This window comes from Rattus rattus, chromosome 1, assembly GCF_011064425.1.
Source record: "Rattus rattus isolate New Zealand chromosome 1, Rrattus_CSIRO_v1, whole genome shotgun sequence".
Lineage (NCBI taxonomy): Eukaryota > Metazoa > Chordata > Mammalia > Rodentia > Muridae > Rattus > Rattus rattus.
The window spans coordinates 94563874-94585802 of NC_046154.1; the positions used below are offsets into that span (position 1 = coordinate 94563874).

Here is a 21929-nt window from a genome sequence, read left to right on the forward strand (position 1 = left end):
CAGGTAGCAACGGAAGAGACAGCTGGGGTCCTGATGGAGCTTTCCTCGGTGAACTCCCTACTGAGCAACTCCTGGCTTCACTTTTTCCTCTGTAGGCATCTTTCACATCGTGGGGCCAAGAATAGTAACATCTTTTGGACGTAATTTGTCTTCTAGCTTTTCCCAAGGACACCGTGTCTTTACTCTTGGGATGTTTCGCTCTTCTCTTTCCTCCCTGTTACAGAGCCAAGAGAGGTACAGCCCATTCCTTGACAACGTGCCTCAGAGGACACTTTAAGACAAACACGCTCAGGTCTGGGATGGGAGGGGGGCAGCTCTGTTTCCAGAGCCTGTTAGTGAGCTCAAATGACACAAGACAGTTGACCAACGGAATACACCTTGTATGTAGAAAGCTGGACGTGGTGCAGATCTGTAACAGTCCTGGGGCGGGGGCGGGACAGAGACAGATCTTCGTGGCTCATTGGACAGCCAGTTAAACTGGTGAGTTCAAGATCAATGAGAAACGCTGTCTCCAAAACCAAGGTTAAAAATACAATAGATGACTTCTGTCCTTTACTCTGGCCTCAACACACAACTTACAATCGTACATTTATAACACCTCTGATATCTCTGCCCACACACACATACACAAATAATATTTCATCAAGGTGTTGGACACAGTGTCTAAGGCTATCTGCTTGCAATTTTCAGTAAGTTTTGAACAGTAACACCTTGGCAGTCCATGTGAACAGAAAAAGAACAAAGATAGTGTCTAGCACAAGAAATGGTATGTCTCCTGGGCCAAAGGGGGGAACTGTGTGTTCCAAGTTTAGCAACAGAAAGGGATGCCTGGTTCTAGAGGAGAGATAAAATAAAAGACAGTTCACAGTGCAGAAAGATACCTCTCTTTGAAACAGCCAGGGTAAGAGCAGAAATACCATGGGGATCTTTTGAGGAGGGATAAAAGGAGAAATAGAAATGATATTTCTGTCTCCAAGTCCCCGGGGATGACTGCCAGGCACAGTGTTTGCCAACAATGCTGTTGTAAATGGCAAAGCTGACACGGGGTGAAGGGTAGGTGAGGGCTCAGAACGCATTCCACTGCTCCAGTAGGTCTTGAAAGTTTGCTGAGTTTAGAGTGTCTGTGTCGTTCCTGAGTTATCTAGTTCAGGGTTTTATCTCAGACAAAGCAGAGAAAGTTTTGCCCTGTTCGTATACTGAACAGAGAGTCATAAGGGAGCCGAGGGGATGGCTCAGTTGGTAAATTGCCTGTCATGCAAACATGACAAGCTGTGTTGGGATCCTGTGTACCCATGTAAAAGCAGAACTCAGTGGGGCCGGTCTGGAACCAAGTGTCGGGGGTGGGAGGAGGAGGAGGGTTTCTGGAGCAGTCACCGTCCAGCCAGCCTGGCTGTGTCAGTGAGCTCCAGGGTCAGTGAAAGACTTAACAACTAGGTGGAGAGGGGGGGGGATTTAGCTCAGTGGTAGGCGCTTGCCTAGCAAGCGCAAGGCCCTAGGTTGGGTCCCCAGCTCTGAAAAAAAAAAAAAAAAAAAAAAAAAAAAACAATTAGGTGGAGAGCAATTGGGGCAGACACCCAACATTGACCTCTGGCTTTCACACACATGTACACACAGTGTGCCCTTGTGCTACACACACACACACACACACACACACACTCACACACACAAACCTGGTAATAAAAGGATCCATTGTGGGTTTTTTTTTTTAAACAATCAAATGCACAATGTTTGGTAAAATCTCAATGACTAGGGTGATGGTTCAGTGGATAAAGTGCTTGCCATGTAATTATAAAGACTTCAGTTTTGATCTCTGGAGGCATAGAAAGCCAAACACAGTAGCATACATACATAGTTCTTCCGGTACTCCTATGTCAAGGTGGGAGACAGAGATGGGAGAATCCCTAGAAGCTTGCTGGCTAAGTAACCTTTCATGTGCCACAGAAACTAATGAGACCCCATCTCAAGGCGGAAGGTATAGACTGACCCGAGATTGTCCTCGAACCTCCACACGGATGCTGTGTTGCATTCATGCATAGCACAAAGACACACAACGAACAATTTTAAGCCTCTTAACTATCTCTGTGACTTCCTTTTTCTTCCTCAGCTTCCTAGTTCTGGGCTGCGTCTCTTGTCAATCTCAAGCCAGTTACATATAAAGAAGCACATGTGTTTACTTAACCAGTCAAAACTGATAGACACGCAGGCTGCGTCAGCTGTCGACGATAATTGTATGGTAGGCATTCTGTTTGTGCGCTTGAACAAATGAACTCTATAGAATGATTCCCCGGGGAGTACACTTGCTAAGCCAAAAGGTGTGAGCATTATAATTTGAGCACTTTTATGTTGCTCTTCCCCCTAAGGAGATGTCATGTGCTTGTTCCCTCCACATATAGGTGTGATGACAGAGGGACGCATGCTCACAGAGCTGCTGCTAGCTTTTAACCGTTTCTGTTAGTCCAATGGATAAAGGCCAGAATACCTGTCTTTAATGTATTTCTCAGTGAGCAAGGTTGCACCCCGTCCACTGTTTATTTTTTTATTTATTTTGAGGTTTAGCCTTACTACGTAGCAAAAACTCCCTAAGCTTAGGCTGGCCTTGAACTTGTGAACTTGATTTTCTGTGACCCTCTGAATCATCTGTCCTTTCATGCTCTTTTATCAAGATTAGTTATAAAGTGCTTGCCAGGCACACACTAAGATCTAAGTTTGGATTCCCATACTCATATGAAAAAGGCGAGCATGGTGGTACATGCTCGTAATGGGGAGGTAGAAGCAAGCGGATCCCTGAGGTTTGCTGGCCAGCTAGCACATGCATACACACTCATTTGCAGACATACATGTACACACAAGTATGTATTTGTGCACATGTTTGGGGTGCTTAATCATCGTTAAACATGCCCTCTTAGCATTTTTTATAATCGTCACTAGACCTTTCTTGAAATTGATTTCCAGACATTCAGATGACCATCAACATGCTGCCACCCTGGAGAGCTGATGGGGGACACAGACAAGATAAAAATAGCTGAGATTAGGGAATTGATTTCTAGTGTCTGCGCTTCCTTTCCTGCTAAGGTTTCTGTTGAAAGCTTTCTACTCAGACTCCCACGCACTCAGATGCAGTGACCTACCTGTGCATTTGACCAAGGAAGGACCTCCTTGTAGTTATGATTATATTTCTGATAGATCCGCTCCAAAATCGCAGGTGCATCCCCAGGCGGTGAGTGGTTTTAATGGAGAGAAGACTGCAGCTTTTAAAAACACCACAATAGTTGTCTAGGCAACCCACTCAAAGGGGTTAGAATAGTTAGAGTCACACCCTACAGAAACCCACCTAATCACTCCCTGCCTGAAGGGATGGCTTGAGCATCCTTTTTTGGTGGCGAAGACCCCATTAGCAAGAGTTGCTGTGCTAATGACCCAGCCAGCCTCCTTCCCCGTTGAACGATGAACATTGTGTCTGTAATAAAAGCAATTAAGCCGAAGCCCAAACCCAGCCAGTGTCTGGCCTCAAAGGCTAAGGATACCTCATAGAGACACAGCTAAAGAGCCTGTGAGAACTGGGCAAGGGACAGAGGCTTTTTTTTTTTTTTTTTGAGATTTTTGTGCACTAATGAACACCAACACAGACTCCTGCTCGTTTCTGTCACCTCAGAAACACATATGCAGGTTTCGGCTCACAGTGGTGTGTCCGACAATTACAGTGTCGACAGCCCGCCCTCCCACCCATTGTATATTTTATCCATCTAACCTGAACTTTACTTGGAATGACTCATGTTTTAATTTCATCTGTTCAGTGAACTGGATGCTGTCTGAGGATTGGAAAAATATCCTTCCCAGCTCATGGCCGATTCTCCCGTGGCTCAGGGTAGCCGGGATGGTAAGGGACGGGCTGTGTAGAGTACTTATTTATTTACACTCTAGTAATAAGGCCCCGTAAGGGTTGCTGTGTATTGGGGTCTCTTAAAGCAGCCACTAGGGGAAGTGTGTTTCTGCTGCTGCCCTCCAGAAGGAAGATTTTACTTAGAGCAATGAGCAGCGACAGTGGGAAACAGAATTGAAAGCAGAGAAAAGACTAAAGAAACCAAGAAGGAAAAATTCTCTTGGATGCTGTCTTAGTTGGGGTTTTAGTGCTGTAAAGAGAAACCGAGGCCATAATAACTCTTATAAAGGAAAATATCTACTCGGGGCTGGCTTACAGTTTCAGAGGTTCAGTCCATTATCATCACGGCAGGAAGCATGGCAGTGTGCAGGCAGACATGGTGCTGGAGAAGGAGCTGAGGGTTCTACCTCTGGAGCAGGTAGGCATCAGGAGGTGAAAGTGACACCTTGGACTGACATGAGCTTTTGAGACCTCAAAGCCCACCCCCTAGGGACACAGTTGCTCTAACAAGGCCACACCTAATAGTGCCACTCTCTATGGTTCTTTCAGACCACTACATATGCATTAGAAGTAATGTTCTATGCAGAGTGACTCTGAGGTAGCCTTTGCTTTAAGGACAAAAAAGATCGAGCCAACTCTCAGTCATGGGCCCCAGAGCAAAAGGGAATTCATGAAATGGTGACTCACTGGACTAGACCTGGAATGAATCTGAAATTGCTATCACCTTGAGATCTCCCCACAAAATCATATGCAGCCCCTCCTCACAGCTTCGTACCTCCTTAGTGGCTCATGTGTGCTTATGCAAGTGCACATATGCATGCAAACACACACACGTGCACAGGCATGTACTCACAAAGACAGACATTAGGAAGGTTAACACCAAGACAAAATGCATTCTTCTGAGAGAAAAATGTCAAGCGCCAAATGCTTAAGCCATTTATTGAAATCAGTTGTAATAATTGGTTTCATCAATTGAATGGTAAATGTGTATCCTATGCTGGATACTATAGTGTCATGGAATATTCTAGGTTGTCCCCAAAACGAACGGTATTTTACTCTACAATTTACAAAAGTAAGTTAATGTAGTTACAAGCAACAAGGGAACTCATAAGCGAAGTGAAACCTTTACAAGTAAATACTTGAAAATTACCTAAGAAAATTAAAATCTAATGCATCGGAACATGTTCATTAGACGAGCATTTACTAGACATCCACTCTCTCCCACATACTGCCATGTTGGAAACGATATTTGACTCCAGGCTGCTAAGACACTAATTGAATTAAGAGCCCCATATTGAATATGAAGTCACACATCACTCGTGCTGATAGAATTAATTTGGAAAGTTGATTATTTGGAAATTTTCTTGAAAGAATTATAATTTGGGGGAAATTCTCCTCTACCAGTGAGAGGGTCTATATTAAGGAGTCTAAACCACATTTTAAAATGCAACAAGGGGATATGGGGTGGGATAGCAGGTTTCTGAAGGGGAAACCAGGAAATGGGATAACATTTAAAATGTAAATTAAAGAACGAAATTTAAAAAAAAGAATTATCCTATAGAAATCTTTGTGGATTTTGCAACCAAATATGGAAACAAGACTACCATGGTTTTACTTAAAATTGCGTAATATGCACGTATACTTTGCTTAATGATAAATCGCTGATTTGGCTTGTAGAGTGCAGGAGGATAGCGTTGTCACTGGATTATTTGGAGCTGTTTTTCACGCTCAGTCATTGATAACGATGTGACGGCAAAATTCGTTGTAAACTTAGCATCTGCTTTTCAGCTTGGCACACAGTAAATAATTCACCTACACAACGAGAAGGAAGAATCCAAACTCAGAAGATTGGCCTATAGCATTAGTAATTCAAGTCTTTGACCACATAACTCAAGGAGTCACATAAAAATGAGCCTTCAAAAACAATAATTTGAATGGATAAGAACGTGTTGACATTCTTCTCCCATTCTTTTGTACATGTATTTTGTGTCGTGGTTTATAATCCAAAAGTAAAATCCAATGTCATTCTTTAATACTGCTTCTAAAAGGGACTATCAGTTTGAATTTCCATGCTTCAAAATTAGATTCTCAAATTCAGCTAGCATTTGAGTCTAAAAGTTTTCAACATTGTGCTGCCAAATGCTTAAGCACAAAACTGTAAAATTCAGTAATTTAAAAGAGGATTAATCTAAACCAGGACAAATATTTGTATTCCAATGAAGGGATAAAATTGTGTAAAAAAAATGTAACAAGGAGGGGGGTGGCTCACCCCTTTAATCTCAGGACTTGGAAGACAGAGGCATATGGATCTCTGTGAGTTTAAGACCAGCCTGGTTTACAGACTTAGACTCTTGTCTCCAAAAGAAAAGGAAGAAGAAAGCCATAATGACTAGAAGGAGGGGTGGTTCAGAGTAGAGTCCTGGCTGTTCTTGCAGAGGTCCAAAATTCATAACCGTGGTTTACAAACATCTACAACTCCTATTCCAAGGGGATCCAACACTCTTCTAGAATCAATAGACATCTGCACACATACAAATAAACAAGCAGGCTGATGCACGCACGCACGCACACTTGCACACATCTTTAAAAAATCAAATGTAACAGGTGGGAAACAGGTGCCAGAAATAGAACCCAGGGTTTTGTTAGGTACACACACACACACACACACACACACACACACACACACACACACACACACACACACACACACACACACACACATACACACACACATACACACAGAGGACCTTTCTCTTTAGTCTTCTTTTAACAAATGAAACTAAGTTTCTATAGGAAATCACCTTACTGACTGCTTCTAACATTTGTAATGTGTCTGTCTCTAAGACTTTGACACAGTTTTCTCTTTAAACCAATTATGCAAGAAGTACAATGTTACAAATGTATGTCCTCCCACAGTCAAGAGTATGCTTTCCCTGAATTCAGTGAGAACTTGTAACCCTGTGCTAGTCAGCTTAATCTCTGCTAAATGAAAACTGAAATAAGTGACAAGTACCATGGAACCAAGATGGTCAGTCACGTGTCCCTTCTGCTATGTCAGGTGCACACAGCAGTGAATATATAAGTTCAGGGTTTCTACTGCAGTTGCTGGTTTGGAAATGCTTAGTAAAGGGATGTGTCTGAGACCCTGATGAGTACCATGAATTCCATGAACTCACAGCACACATCAAACACACAGAGGGCTGCCAGCCCACTTTCCTTTGTTACCCATAGGCCTCTCCTGTCTTCTACAGGGTGAGGTGGTATCACTTATCCCAAAAGAGTCAATTGTCTCTGTTCAAACTCCGGCTGTGACAATCTATAGCTTCATGACTCTGGCAAAGTTACATGCTCTTTCTGGTCCTGCTTCCATACTAGAAAATAAGGATCTGTAGTCTTTAAGTGGCTGTTGGAGAGTAAAGAAGTTGGCAGATGTTGGTCATTCAAAAATGTCAATTGGAGGGATCCCTTCATATTTAAAGAGCACAATAAATGCCTTAGTTTTTGTGAGGTGATGGACTTCTAACTGACATCTGACCCATAGAATATCATGCTTGGGTGAGGCACAGTTCTAGGTAAGGAACCTGAACATGGGTAAAGTGGCATTTCCTGGTATCTGTTCCATGGCACATGACGTATTTATAGTAGATAGTCTGGATAGTAGATGAGGCTTGAGATCCCCGGGTCCTGTCCACTTAGCCCAGGGATTAGGAGGAGAAAGGGTACTGATCTCTTGCAGCTCTTCTGAGAGCCATCTGTTGGCAGCTCTCCCAAGATTTCCATCTGCAGGCCCTGGCTGGGTTAGTTCTGAGGTGGTATTTGCAGTGTGCCCACAGCAGTTCAGAACTAAAACAGGAACCGGTTTGTCCCAGCCAGGCTTCTCTAGAAAGGGCATAGAAAATGGTTGCAGCTAAGTGCTATGGAGACCAGTGGTTCTCAGCCTTCCTAATGCTGCCACCCTTTAGGACATTCTTCAGACTGGAGAGATGGCTAGGCTCACAACCAAAAATATAAGACATTCCTCATGTTGTGGTGACCCCAGCCATAAAGTTATTTTTGTTGCCACTTTATTACTGTGATTTTGTTACTGCTATGAGTCCTAAATATCTGATATGCAATATAGCTGATATACGATCACTATTTGACTCCCAAGGGGGTCACGACCCACTGTTTGAGAACCACTGGTGTGGGCACTGCTTGTACGGGCAGCATCATTGCCAGTGAAGGCGTGGCTGTGAACACAGGTGGCTTGTACATGAGCCGTGCAACCCAAATCAGATGCACTGTGGGGCAGGGCATGAATGGAACATCCTCTGTGCGTGTGTGTCTGAGAGAGCTGCCAGGCTGGCACAACACTTTTGTGGGGAGGCTTCTTAGCTACCCAGACACTCATCTATTAAAATCTGAGCATCATCTTGATTTCCTGGCCTGCCTGCTCGATGGTTCGGTGTTGGGAAAGTGGAAGAAATGCCACAGGGGTTGCTGTTCATTCTTTTAGCAGGGGAGACAGAGTCAGAATGTGGGACAAGGTCTTGGAATGATTAGCATAGGAGAGAAGGGGGTGGGGGTTTAGTCCTCTGTGTTTTCTATGCATCCCCAAAGAAGTGTCAAAGAAAAGGGATGACCTAAAAAGGAACACTGTTCCGTGGAGGCTGTGAATGTAGCCCAGACAATCTGAAAGGGGAGTGTGTCAGTGGCCTCTCCAATAAACTTGCAGTTAAGACAGGATTTAAATGAGGAAGAAAGTGGAGCATGGCTTCAAACAAAAGAACACAGAATTTATTTATTTGTTTTTTTGTTTATTTATTTGGTGGTGGTTGTTTTGACTTGTTTTGTTTTAAAACTGGATCTCACTGCACACCTATGACTAGCCTGAAGCTTGCTATATAGACCAGGCTAGCCTTGGATTTATGATGATCCCCCTGCCTTCATCTCCTTAGAGTAAGCCCCATCATCAGACAGGGGAGGGACTTTATGGCTAATGACTTTGGAGCAAAGACATGAAGGTTTTCCCAGCCATTCTTGAGGGCGGCCTGCAGGACGAAAAGGACAGAGCTATCCGACGTCTGCTTTTCCTCTCGTCCAGTTAGAATGCACCAACTGCAGAAGGTAGAATGAAGAGGGATAGGCAGGCAAGCTGGAGAGAGAGAGAGAGAGAGAGAGAGAGAGAGAATGAGAGATGAGAATGAGAATAAATGGTCAGGAAATAGTTGGCTGCATCATGATCAGTTTCAATCTTCAAGCTAAAAATAAAAATGCCCCCAGAAGACTGGGGAAGTCAGCCTTTGTCACTGCTTAGTCAGCGTCCAGCACGTCGGCGCCATCGTGGAGAGATGCCAGGAGAGAAACTGCACACTGTAGTGCGGCTTCTTGGAAAATCGATTCCCAAAGCCAGTGAGAAGCTGGATGGTGATGCAGTGGGGAATTTGAACACCATCCTTTTAAAGCATCGAATGACAGGAACAGGGCCTGCAGAGGAAAAGCACAGATCTCCTTAGGGCAGGGAGAAGTCCCTGCCCAAGGGACTTAGTAACCAAGTGGAAGGGACAGCTGTCAGAGTCTAGTGTGAGGTTCTGCAGGAACCGCATTTAATGTTGAAACATTAGTTTTCCTGTAAACTCCAGAACCAAGACAAGAGCAACAGAAGGCCTTCCACATCCTCCTGATACATACTATCAACCAATTCAATAAACTAAGAAAACAAAATACAGGATACTAGAAAGGATGAGCACAGTTCATCGGAGTATCATAAAATCCTAGTGAATCTCAGCTAATAACAGGCCAGAAGTAGAAAGAATCTGAATTCAGTAACTCTGTGTGTGTGTGTGTGTGTGTGTGTGTGTGTGTGTGAGAGAGAGAGAGAGAGAGAGACAGACAGACAGACAGACAGACAGATAGACAGACAGAGACACAGACAGAGACTGGGGAGATGACTAGGTAAGGGTGCTCACTTTGCAAGCATGAGAACTGGAATTCAGTTCCCAGAAACAGTGTAAGAAAGCATGGCTGCGGGGTTGGGGATTTAGCTCAGTGGTAGAGCGCTAGCAAGCACAAGACCCTGGGTTCGGTCCTCAGCTCCGGAAAAAAAGAAAAAAAAAGGAAAAAGAAAAAAAAGAAAGAAAGAAAAGAAAAGAAAGCATGGCTGCATTGTGCTGTAGCCCCAGCATTTGAAATGGCAGATACTGGAGGAACCTGGAATTTGCTGGCCAGCAGTCTAGCTGAAACAGCAAGCAGAATTCCAGTTCAGTGGGAGACCTTGTCTCCAATAGGTGGCGAGGGATGGAGGAAGGCCCAGGTCTGAGCACCACATGTGTATGCATGGCTGCAGGCTCCTGTACTTTTATGTGCGTGCATCATACATACAGCACACACAGACATGCATACCTACACACACACACACACACACACACACACACACAGAGAGAGAGAGAGAGAGAGAGAGAGAGAGAGAGAGAGAGAGAGAGAGAGAGAGCAGAAGGGTGAAGGGAAAGAAGGATAGGATATTAGGTAATGTAATAACTAAGTTATTTTACATTGTGATGAGACTGAGAAATACCTGGGACTGTAGTTACTAGCATTAGTCCTAGACTGTAATAAAAAAAGCCCAAACTCCTGCCCAGTGAACATTTTAAGCCATCTTTGAAGGATGTGCCTTATGTATATGGTCTTCTGAACCACAATATTTCATGCTCCAAACTGGAATGCCAATGAGAGGTCTGGGTAGTAAGCTTGAACTCTAAAGAAATACATGTACGCAAAGTGCAGAAGCTACCCCAATTCTGGTTTGTTTTCCCTGCCTTTTCAACTGGAATAGACTAACTGCAGACGCTTACAGAACAAAGAGAAAGGAATTGAAATCTAAGCTAAAGAAAGGGAACAGTCGGGACATATTTGACTTGTAAGAAACTGAACAGTGTGAGAAAGGAAATCAGATTTAGGCTATGGTGTATGATGATACTAAAATAAAAGCAACAAAGTAACAAAGTAGCAACAAAGTAACAGACCCGTTCAGTGCTGTTGAGAGGAAAAGCTCCAGTGATGCCAACCGAGCAAGTTAAACCAAGCAGGTTAACGTTCTATCTGGCCGGAGCAATCAGGAAAGTGGAAACCAATCTAGGCATTTCCTATGGAGAGCATTTAATACAGGGGCTGGATTATACAAAGGACAGGATCTGCATTATCACTGACACAACCCCAACATAAGAGTAATTGGAAACTGCTTACCACCCCAGAACAAAGGGATATAGGATGAAGGGTGGTGGCAGGAGAAGGGTTAGAAATTCAGGATAGGGGGATGGGCTACAGAGCAATAGTGGCAGGTGCTGAAGCATCTGTGGGGCCCAAGGAGGCAAGCCAGGGTAGGGACCAGAAGTGCACTGAATTCCTTGGAGTGTGCTGGGGAAAGTGGGCACTGAGCATGCAATTATTCAGCACAGTGACCAATGGAGCAAAGAGGGTTCCTCAGCTTCCTAAACAGACATAGGTTGCTCCTTTCAGGAGGCTGAAGTGGTTCTTCATTTCAAAAAAAAAAAAAAAAAAAAGTCAGTTTCCCATTAATCCCCATGAGTTTGTCATCCAAATGGGAGACGTGAAGAGAAACAGCAGCAGGGCACCTACTCTTAAGCACATATGGAAGCTAGGCAAGACCCCCACACCCAACACCTAATATATATACCTTGTCAGCTGCAGGCCTTAGACGCTGGTGAACCCTTCTCCTGCAATGTTCAGTGTCCCCCCACTCCCTGTCCACTCTTCCACAACTGTTAGAATTTCCTTACTTCAAGCGACTACTGCAGGAGGTCTCCTCTAGCAATGTCCCAGGCTGGACTGAGGTCCTTCCCCTGCTGACTGTCATGCCTGGCACAGTGCCAGAGAGCAGAGCTGGTCCCAGGCTATTTATTGAGTACACTGAAGCTTTTCCTGGCCTCCCATGGACCAACCCTTCTTCTAGTACAGCTGGGACACAAGTACATATGGCTTACTGGATGGTAGAGAACCTGCGGGTGTCTGTCTCAGCCAGAGGCTTCTGAGAAGGACTTGGATTTTCCTGATGAGTACTCATGCTGCCTTAAATAGAAGCCGAGCAGATGGGAAGACACAGCAGATGGGCAGCCCTTTGGGCACCGAGTGAAGGTGGGAGGCCTGGATGGTGTCCCGGACTCAGCTGCTGGTCTCCGGCTGTGTGACCTGCTCACCTCCCTTCCCATGGTGAGCCCATATGCAAAATGAGCTGGCTGCAGGATTTAGAGCTAGGTGACCATGTCTAGAGGAGAGCTGACATTCCTATTTCTAAAGATCTCCAGCTTTCCTGGGATCTGCCTCACATAATGTACAGTTCAGCAAAATATACAGTTAGTTATATTCATGAAGTTGTCTGGTTGTGGATTTTGCTATTTTAGGAACATTTTATTCCTCCACAAGAAACTCAGTAACAATAATCTTTCAATCCTGATTCCTCTCACCCTTCCTACTCCTAACTCCCCCCCACCCCTTTGTCTGTTCTACCCATGCCCTATAAGGGGAATCACATTTGTGGCCTCTGATGTCCGTCGTCTTCCAGATAGCGTAATGTTTTCAAGGTTATTTAAATTGTAACTTGAGTTTGTAGTTCAGTGCTTTTTTGATGGCTTAGTAACTTTCCATTGTATTGATATACCACATTTTGACTGTTAATCGATGAGCTCGGTTGTTTCCATCTTTTGTGTGGTTATGAATAATACTGTTAATAAGTATTCAGGCACACATTTTTCATGGATCTTTTCTTTGGTGTGAATTGCTGGACCATGTAATGATATCTCTAACTCTTCGAGGCTCCACCAGGCTGTTTTTGCAAACTGAATGAACCATCTTACGTTCCCTTCAGTAGAGTGTAAGGGTTTTCCTAGTGACCTTAACACCCAGCCTGAGTTTAAACCTATAGAGCCAGAGGATAGCTGAGGGCTCCATCATAAGATTCTGTGATTTCTTATCCCAACTTAGATCCCCCCAGGCTCATGTCACCGAAAACTTGCCTACACTGCAAAGGTTATGACTAGCTTCTCAAGAGCACTCTCACATGGCCTTCTCCTCAAGAGAAAGCCCCAAGTTCAGTTTCCCCCTTTTCTTGCCCTGTCCCTGTAACAATTCTGGTGGTAGAGTCTAGAAGTACTGAGACTTTGCAGAATTTCAAATACCCCATGAGCCTCAGTCTCTAGTGGCAGTAAGCATGGAGCTGGCCTAGTATCCTGACCCTTAGCTAATGTCACTAAGGTTGGTGTATTGCTGCATGTTTTGGGTTTTTTTGTTTTGTTTTGGGTTGTTTTTTTTGGGGGGGTCCTTATATGTGAGTCTGACTTTGCTGAGGTCAACAGGGCAGATACACAACCTCAAAGTCTGTGTTAATGTTGCTTTCAAGAATCCTGCAAGGATGACCCATGAACATGAATGAGGCCTTGAGAAATCTCCTTAACATCCTTAACAGATCCATAACCCAGCAAAACTCCATGTTTGCATCTTCAGGATGTTCCTGTGTGCGACCAGAGAATGCTCCCAACACATTCCACTGTGACATTGTTCCTGAAGAGATGTGAACAAATGTCTACCCACCCATATAGAGATCCAACAATAGACTAAAGTAACAAACACCACCAAAGTCCATCTTGGTGAACCAATTGGAGTTACTTACAGGAGCTCAGATGACTCAAAGGCATCACTGGAAGCTCACCTTAGCAGGGGCAAAAGCTCACAAAAGCTGGAACTTTGGGGCTCTCCAAATGACTTACAGGCAGCACAGTAGGCTGGAGCATTTCCTTTCCTCAACAGTCCTTGCTGCTTTAACCTTAGGGAGAGAGGAACCTTGTGATCCTGTTATGTTTCAGGAACTTGCTGAGACTTGTAAGTTGTTTTCTTCCTGAGTCTTATTATCAGAGGGAATTGCTCCACAATAGGAACAGTTATTTTTCCTAGGACCCTTAGCTGCTTAGCTGCATCAGATTCCTTGCTCTAGCCAAGGTAATTTGTCTTCTTAACCCACTCCTACCCCTTAGGTGGCTGTAAAAGAGATCACAAATGTGTATTTTATTTGACATGTTATTATATGACTTCTCATTTGTGGCATGTAGATGGGGGCTTTCTGTTTTTGTGGGGTTTGGTTTGTTTGTTGATTTATTTCTACCATTATACTCTTCATGCTGGGGGTTTTTCTTTTCTTTTCTTTCTTTTTTTTGAAGTAAAATAGTGCATTCTTTGTACATGTGGAGACAAATTTGTGATACCACTATGAAGCCTGCGACAGGCATTACTCAACCAATCAGGGAGCACTTTCTCCCTGAGCTGGGCCCAACCTCAGAATTCTTATGCTCTGGGCAGAGGGTAAAGATGGACCTGGCATCTGACATGGTGTCTGTTTGCCATATTTCAGGAACTATTCCTCAAAGCTCTCCAACTCCTCTTCCAGGCCTGATGGCATGCCAGCTCCCTGCTCTTGGCTGTGTTTCCCTTCGGGTGCTTGTTCCCATACTCACTGTGAACATTTGAAGCTCATCAGAGCCTCCCTTTCTCCCCACCTCCCTTCTTTCTCAGCCAAGGTACCAGTTGCCTGCCATTTCCTTGCCCCTCCATGTCTCCATGATCTCTTCTTGCATCCAGCCAGTGGCTCTCTCCTGTCTCTGTCTCTCTCACCTCCTCACTGATCTGTCCTCATGACTGGACAATCTTATGCCACTCAGACTCTGAGCAGGCTAGAAGTGAGGATCAGGGCAGAGGAAGGACAGCCTCAGACTGGGAAGCCATCACCAGCAAAAGGACTGCTGCTCTTCTGAGGGCCCCACCTCACCCCTTACAGGGCAAATATCTTCAGTACATTTAAGGATGGGAAAGAATGTCAGTGGGCTTTGCAACCTGCAGATGTACAAATCCTGGCCACACCCCTTCTTAGCTTTGGAAAAGTTCAGCAGTTGCTGCCTCACATTTTCTATAGAACACTGGTCAAGGGTCCCCTGCAGGGCTGTGGCTGGGCCCAGGAAAGAGAGCTTTCAGCTCCAACTTGGTGTGCTTTTTTAATGCCCCTGTAGGAAGGTAGGTAGCATAAACTGTTTCTAAGGGGAAGAGGTAAGAGTGGAGACCTCTGGGGTTGGGGATTTAGCTCAGTGGTAGAGCGCTTGCCTAGGAAGCGCAAGGCCCTGGGTTCAGTCCCCAGCTCCGGAAAAAAAAAAAAAAAAAAGAGTGGAGACCTCTAGAGGTCAAAATCATGCCAGCTTCCACTTCCTCCAGGTCAGTGATTCTCTAATGCTATGACCCATTAATACAGTTCTTCATGTTGTGGTGACCCCCAACAATAAAATCATTTGTTGCTATTTCATTACTGTAATTTTGCTGCTTTCTAAAACTGTAATTGTAATATAAATATCTATGCTTTCTGGTGGTGTTAGGCGAACTCTGTGAGGGGGTTGTGACCCACAGAACCTCTGCTCCGGGTGTACACATTGTAGGAGTACCCTTGAGCAGGTCTCCACAAAGCAGCCAGGGTGGCTGAAGGGCCCAGCTCCTGCACCAGTGGTGGCAAGCACACCTTTGTTTATGGACTACCCAGACCCATTCCCACCTCCTTATCACAGTGTCCCCAAGCCACGCTCACACTGTCAGGAGCATCCCAGGGGCCAGCTCAAACCCTCCCATGGCCCCCTGTTGCTCAGATGATAATCCTGAATGCTTCACCCGTCAAACCAGTCCAGCTCATCATTTGAACTGTGCTTCCTGCTGCTTGCTCCCCTCCACTCCCTTCTCTCTGTATACTCTGCCCTCCCTGCTCACCCAACCTTGGCCATACTGTTTCTTTCTTTTTTTTTTAAGATTTATTTATTTTATATATGCGAGTACACTGTTGTTCTCTTCAGATACATCAGAAAAGGGAATTGGATGCCCTTACAGATGGTTGTGAGCCACCATGTGGTTGCTGGGGATTGAACTCAGGACCTCTGGAAGAACAGTCAGTGCTCTTAACCACTGAGCCATCTCGCCAGCCCTGGCCATACTGTTTCTTAAACCTGTAATGGCTCCGACTATCCATGCATCTTAAATTCCACAGCTGTCTACTCTCTCCCACAAAAACAATAAATGAGTACTGGGTTAGACTGCATGACTTATAAATGAGAGAAACTGAACTACCTCAATTAACCAGTCAACCAATCATTCAACAAATCAATCCATCCTGTGAACCTTATTGAAAGATTTAGCTGTAGGGTCTTCTCTCCCTCTATGCTTTGCCAGGGTTATACCTACTTTATGTCTGGGAAGATGGTCACAAGAAGCTTCTATTTACACCCTGACAGCCAGAACTGACCTACTTACAACATGGTGCTCTGGTACGACAGTACTTTGTGAATCCATAAAAATGCTTTCATTTCTTTTATATTCAGGAAAAAAAACATTTAGCTGAAGGAAGCATGTCAAGGCATTACATTAATATACTTGATTTAGTATAAGCACTACCAAGAGAAATAATTTTTTAAAAAGGTTTCATTGTTTAACCGTGTGGGTCTATGCTCATGAGTGCAGTACCCAAGGAGGCCAGAAGAGGGCTGTGGGCCCTCTGAGCTAGAATTGTGGGCACTTGTGAGCAGCCTGGAAAGAGAGCTTCTCTCTTGGAGCTCTTGGGTGTTAAAAGTTAGGGGCATGTGAATTCATTTAGACCAAATCCCTCTTAACAGGATTGTGGGAGGTTCTGGCTGGGCATGCCTGAAAAGGCTACCCCTGAGAAGAAATATCAGAGGAGGCACATGGGGATGACTTTCTGCATGTGGAAGGGGAAAGACTCTGGTTTATAGCATAGGCTAATTTAAGCATTATGTAATGTTTTTCTTTCTTCCACCTTGCATTTAGACGATGCCTTATTTTTTTAAAAAAAATATTTTTATGTGTATGAGTGTTTTTGCCAATGTGTCCATCATGTGCATGCAGTGCTTGTAGAGACCAGAAGAGGGCATCAGACCCTGCGGAACTGGAGTTACAGATGCTTGTGAGCTGCCATGTGGGTGCTAGGAACCCAGGTCCTTTAGAAGATTAGCCAGTGCTCTTAACCACTGAAGCATCTCTCTAGCCCTGAAAAATTAGTTTTTAAAATGCAAGCTATTTTATTCTATTTCAAAGTGAAGACATTTTAAAGATTCAAGATGCCAGATCACTAACTTTTACAAATTCCCACTTTTGTTCATTTTCTTTGCACACCGTTTGGCCCAACGCCCTATTTTAAGTAGGGATCTTTTGAGCCTCGTGGTCTTGGGGTTTGAGGGTTTAGCAAATTGTTGTGTTGTTCTAAACCCTGACTTTGTTGTCTGCCCCAGCTACCCGCTCCCGTCCCCAGCGCTCAGCCCCACAGAAAGGCTGCCTTTCGGCCTCGAGGAGAACGGGGGCACGCCATTTGCTCCCAAAGCTTCGGGGAGACACCACCATCAGCACCAGCACCACTCCAACTACGGCCTTTCGCTGACCCTGGAGAATAAGGAGGCGCCGCTGAGGTCCCCGAACTCCAGCAAGGCCCTCACCAGTGAGTGTGTAGAGGGAGTAGGGTGGGTTGCAGATGGCCAGTCAGGGACAGAAGGGGGTCTGTTGCCATGGCTACTGGATTTGGGCAGTTTGCTTTTAGAGACTGGTGCCTGGAGGCACGGTGATCTGGACTGGGTGGTTTCCTGCTTCCACGTTGTTACAAATGGCCGTTCCTTCCTGCCTCCTAGCTTAGACTTCTGCCCTTGCAGCGCTTAGCGCAGGCTCCTGGGCTCCAGCAGTGGAAAAGGCAGGGGGAGTGGGGGGTGGGGGGGAAAGAGTCAGATGGTGGCTGGGGTTCCTGCCTTGGTCACAGTAAACTCACCGCTGTCCTTTTGGGACCCCGACTTCTAACGGCAGAGAGGTGTCAGGTGTCCAGTGAGCCTGTGGTGTGGTCTGTCCTGTAGATGTTGCTCGTAAGTAAGCAATCAGACCTGTGCTTGGCAGTGCGACTCATCAGGTCCCTGCCCGCTCTGTAAGAACGGACTTGCATCTTGAATGTTAGATCATTTCCTAACTCACCTTTAATCTCTTTTAGGGATTTATCTTTGATATACCGAGGCAAAGAAAGCTCTTTTTCTCTTTCTCACTATGTAGACCAGGCTGACAATAAACTCACAAAGATCTCCCTGCCCATGTCTCCCTAAGTGGTGGGATTAAAGGCTGTACCACCGCCAGATATAACCTTATTTTTCATTTTTATCGTTATCTTACTGCTTGCCTACATCTGTTTATTTTTGACTAGCACTCAGTGTTGTGTTTCACAATGACATTTTTCAAATAGAATTTCTGTTGGCCGACCGTCACCCAGTCCCTGCTTCTCTCCCTGTCCCACATCTGCCCGAGGGGCCCGTTTCCCACTTTTATGGGTCCTCTTCCTTCAGGAGTACTGAGACAGGGCAGGTCAGAGGTCGGGAGGCTGGGGTTCCCACTGAGCAGCTGAGGATGCTCTCGGGCTTTTGGTCCCTCTGTGAGCAGGAGAGAGAGAGGGTGTGCAGTGAGTGTCCAGGAACCTTCTAGCCTAACCCTGCATGCGGCTGTGAGCTGTCCGCATAGGCCGAGCAACTCGGCCTCATCCTCACACCGTAAGAGCCTTTTGAGGTTAGCCAGATGGAAGAAAGATGGGAACCCTCAGTCCAGTTAGGGAGAAGAATCCAAACGGTGGCCAGGCTACCCTGGCCCTCGTTCACCTCATCCATTCGCATGGAGGTGACTGGTGTGGCCTCCTCACAGTATCCTTCCTGTTGTGCAGTCCCCATAGAGAAACTGCCACTGTCAGCGTTAAGACCTTCTGTTCCTCCTGGCCCCCCATAAGTCCACACAAGAGCATGGTTACCTGACAGACCTCCAAAGCCTCCCCCTGTGGTCCCTAGCCTCCCCATCCTTCCCACACTCCAGCCGCTCTGAACCTCTGTCCTTTCACAAAGAACCTCGCAGTCCCAGCCCCGAGTTTGTGTGCACTGTCCCTCCACCTGCAAGGCTTTTCCTCAGCCCTAGCGAGACCCCACGTGCCCCGGCAGCCAGCTCACGTGGCATCCCTGCATGCTTCCTGCACCCCCAGCCGGGGGTGAGGACGTCTTAAGCTCTCAGTGCTCTTTATGTGAAATGTCTTCCCTCCACTTGCACTAGAATCATATCTTGTTTGTTTATTTCCACTCCCCAGATGCCAGTTGTTAACAAGCGGTAAAGCACAAGCTTTACTGGATAATGAATATTTAATATTTAGTGAATGTTTAATGTATTCGGAATAAATCCGAGCTAGGGATGGGGGCGTGGTGGCAAACAGATGCAACACACTACAAAAAGCCAATGGCTTGGGTTTTTAGAGACATAACATGACTCTCTGAGCCACCTTGCCCTGCCTTGCAGCCTGGACGTCTGTCTTTTCAGCATTTAAAGGACCTTTCCACATTTGAGTCCTTTTGTGAGAATAATCTCACTTAATACTCCAGAAACCCTGCAAGATAACTGATTTCTATTTTCATTTCTAAATGGCTTAGTGGCCCAGAGGGGTCAAACATCACGCCCAGGGCCTCCCAGCTCATATCTGAGGGAGTAAGGTTACGAAACCTCAGCCTCAGATGTTCTGGAACTGCACAAGCTGGAAAGGCAGAAAAGGATTCGGGAGTCAGCTTCCCGAGGGGTCTCTGAACCTGTATCTGTCTGACTTTGAACTCTTACTTTGTCCTTTCCCTGCCACATTCTAGAACTGAGCCCCGGAGCACCTGCCCTGTACAGCGAAGCAGCTGCCCATCTGAAGAAACTGGAGCTGGACACCGTGAAGGCAGCGGGACCCTGGCCTGCCCTGCACATCAACATAAACAAGGTGCCAGGCCAGCTCTGCATGGAGTGTGCTGCCCCACAGCAGGCGCCTGTGTGTGTGTGTGTGTGTGTGTGTGTGTGTGTGTGTATGTGTGTGTTTATGCTCCTGCTTATTCAGGTGCGTGTGTGTGTGTGTGTGTGTGTGTGTGTGTGTGTGTGTGTGTGTGTGTAGGTGTATGTGTTTATGCCCTGCTTATTCAGGTGCGTGTGTGTGTGTGTGTGTGTGTGTGTGTGTGTGTGTGTGTGTGTGTGTATGTATGTATGTGTTTATGCTCCTGCTTATTCAGGTGCCTATGTGTGCACATGCATGTGTGTGTGTATGTGTGTGTGTGTGTGTGTGTGTGTGTGTGTGTGTGCCATGCAGGTGCAGGTACGTGTGTGTGTGTGTGTGTGTGCAGGTGCGTGTGTGTGCAGGTGCGTGTAGGTGCATGTGTGTGTGTATGTTGTGTGTGTGTGTTTGTGTGTGTGTGTGTATGTGGTTTTTTTTTTTTTTTTTTTTTTCTTTTTTTCGGAGCTGGGGACCGAACCCAGGGCCTTGCACTTCCTAGGCAAGCGCTCTACCACTGAGCTAAATCCCCAACCCATGTGTGTGTATGTGTTTATGCTCCTGCTTATTCAGGTGCATGTGTGTGTATTTGGATGTGTGAGCATACTCATGGTCAGAGAGGACAGTCTCAGGTTTGTACCTCAGGTGTTACTCACCTGTATTTGGCAGGCACGAAGCACTGCCTCAAACCCACCAAGTAGACTAAGGCGGACACACAAACCCCGCCCTTAGGAACCCACCTGCCTGTCTCTGCTGCCGTCAAGCACCTCCGCACCCACAAGTTTTATGTTGGTGGGCGCACATGCGTGCCTGAGGAGGCTTGAAGAAGGTGTCTAGTCCTCTCAGCTGGAGTTCTGTGCCCGGCGTGGGAACCAAGTTTCAGTTCTTGGCTAGAGCAGCTCAAGCTGTCTTAGCTGCCGAGCCATCTCTCCAGCCCTATGCCTGGCCTTTCTACATGGGTCCTGGGGATTGAACTTGGCTCCCCATGCTTGCGTGAGCGCCTTACTTGCCCAGCCAGCTCCCTGGCATCTCCACTGTGGCTTTCTTCCTCTTCCTGCTTAGGCCACATCAGCAACAGAGCATCACGTGCCTTCTAGACGGGTGAAGTGCCAGCAGTAACACGTGACACACCCTGTGCCCCTTGGATGGCTCTGCTTTTCTTGCGTTTTAACTCCTTTTCCAGTACTCATGGCTACTGGTCTTAGTAATTTACACTTTCACAGCATCTAAGCTCTTTTGCAAAAGGAGTGCAACACGTTGCCTGGCAGAGAGCCCACAAGCATTCAGCAGCCATGGTTGTGGTAGGACCCTGAGGCGCATGCTCTTCTGAGGGCATGTGCCTGGCTTTTACCTGGAGCTCAAGGGCTCACGTGATCACTGCCCACCTTTCCATCTCATTCAGAGAAATGCACTGGGGGTGGTGTGGCTCAGTGGGAGAGCGTGTGCTTAGTGTTCACAAGGCCCTGGCTTCAGTCATCAGCACAAGTGAAAAACCGAAAAATCACTGTAAACACACAGGATGCCAGGATACGGTTATACAGGTGACTCTGACCTTGTTCTCACATTCAACAGTGGTCTATTCCATAGATTCTTTTATTTTAATTTTTTCATGCATATGTATTGTATGTGCACATGTGTATAGGTGTGTGTGCATGTATGTTTGTGTGCACATTGTGTGTGTGTGTTCAGGCCAGAGGACAATCTTGGGTGATGGGAATCAGGGGCCATCCACCGCATTTTGAGATAGGATGTCTCACTGACCTGAAGCTTGCCTATTAGACTAGGCTGGCTGGCAGGCAAACCTCAGGGATCCCCGTGTCTATCTCTCCTGTGCAGAGGTCATAAGCTTGGCCCCACCACAACTGACTTGCAAAATTTTTCTTGAGACAATGTATCATGTTGCCAAGGCGTTGGCCTTGAACTTGCCGTGCACCCCAAGATGGCCTTGAATTCTGATCCTCCTGCCTCTGCCTCCTATTGCAGGGGTTATAGGCATGCTTCACTGTTGTGTGTAGTTTTAAAAGCATGCCTCATGCCCTGGACAGCAGCCATGTTCTCACCCATCCCTGCTCTCTTTTGTTCCACCCGGCTTAGCTCCAGGATCATCCCAACCAGCCCTAACCCAGCTTCCTTTTCTAACCACCTTTGCTCCAGCTTGGCTCCAGG

General features: G+C 46.0%; 1 protein-coding gene across 1 annotated transcript in view; it reads left to right on the plus strand.

Moving 5' to 3' along the window:
- The window catches only part of Epb41l4b (erythrocyte membrane protein band 4.1 like 4B), a 155125-nt gene that overhangs the window by 91288 nt on the left and 41908 nt on the right, over nucleotides 1-21929 (plus strand). The window contains 2 exon segments of the mRNA XM_032903782.1: nucleotides 17197-17399; nucleotides 19603-19721. Of these exon segments, the coding sequence (XP_032759673.1) occupies nucleotides 17197-17399; nucleotides 19603-19721 (322 nt within the window).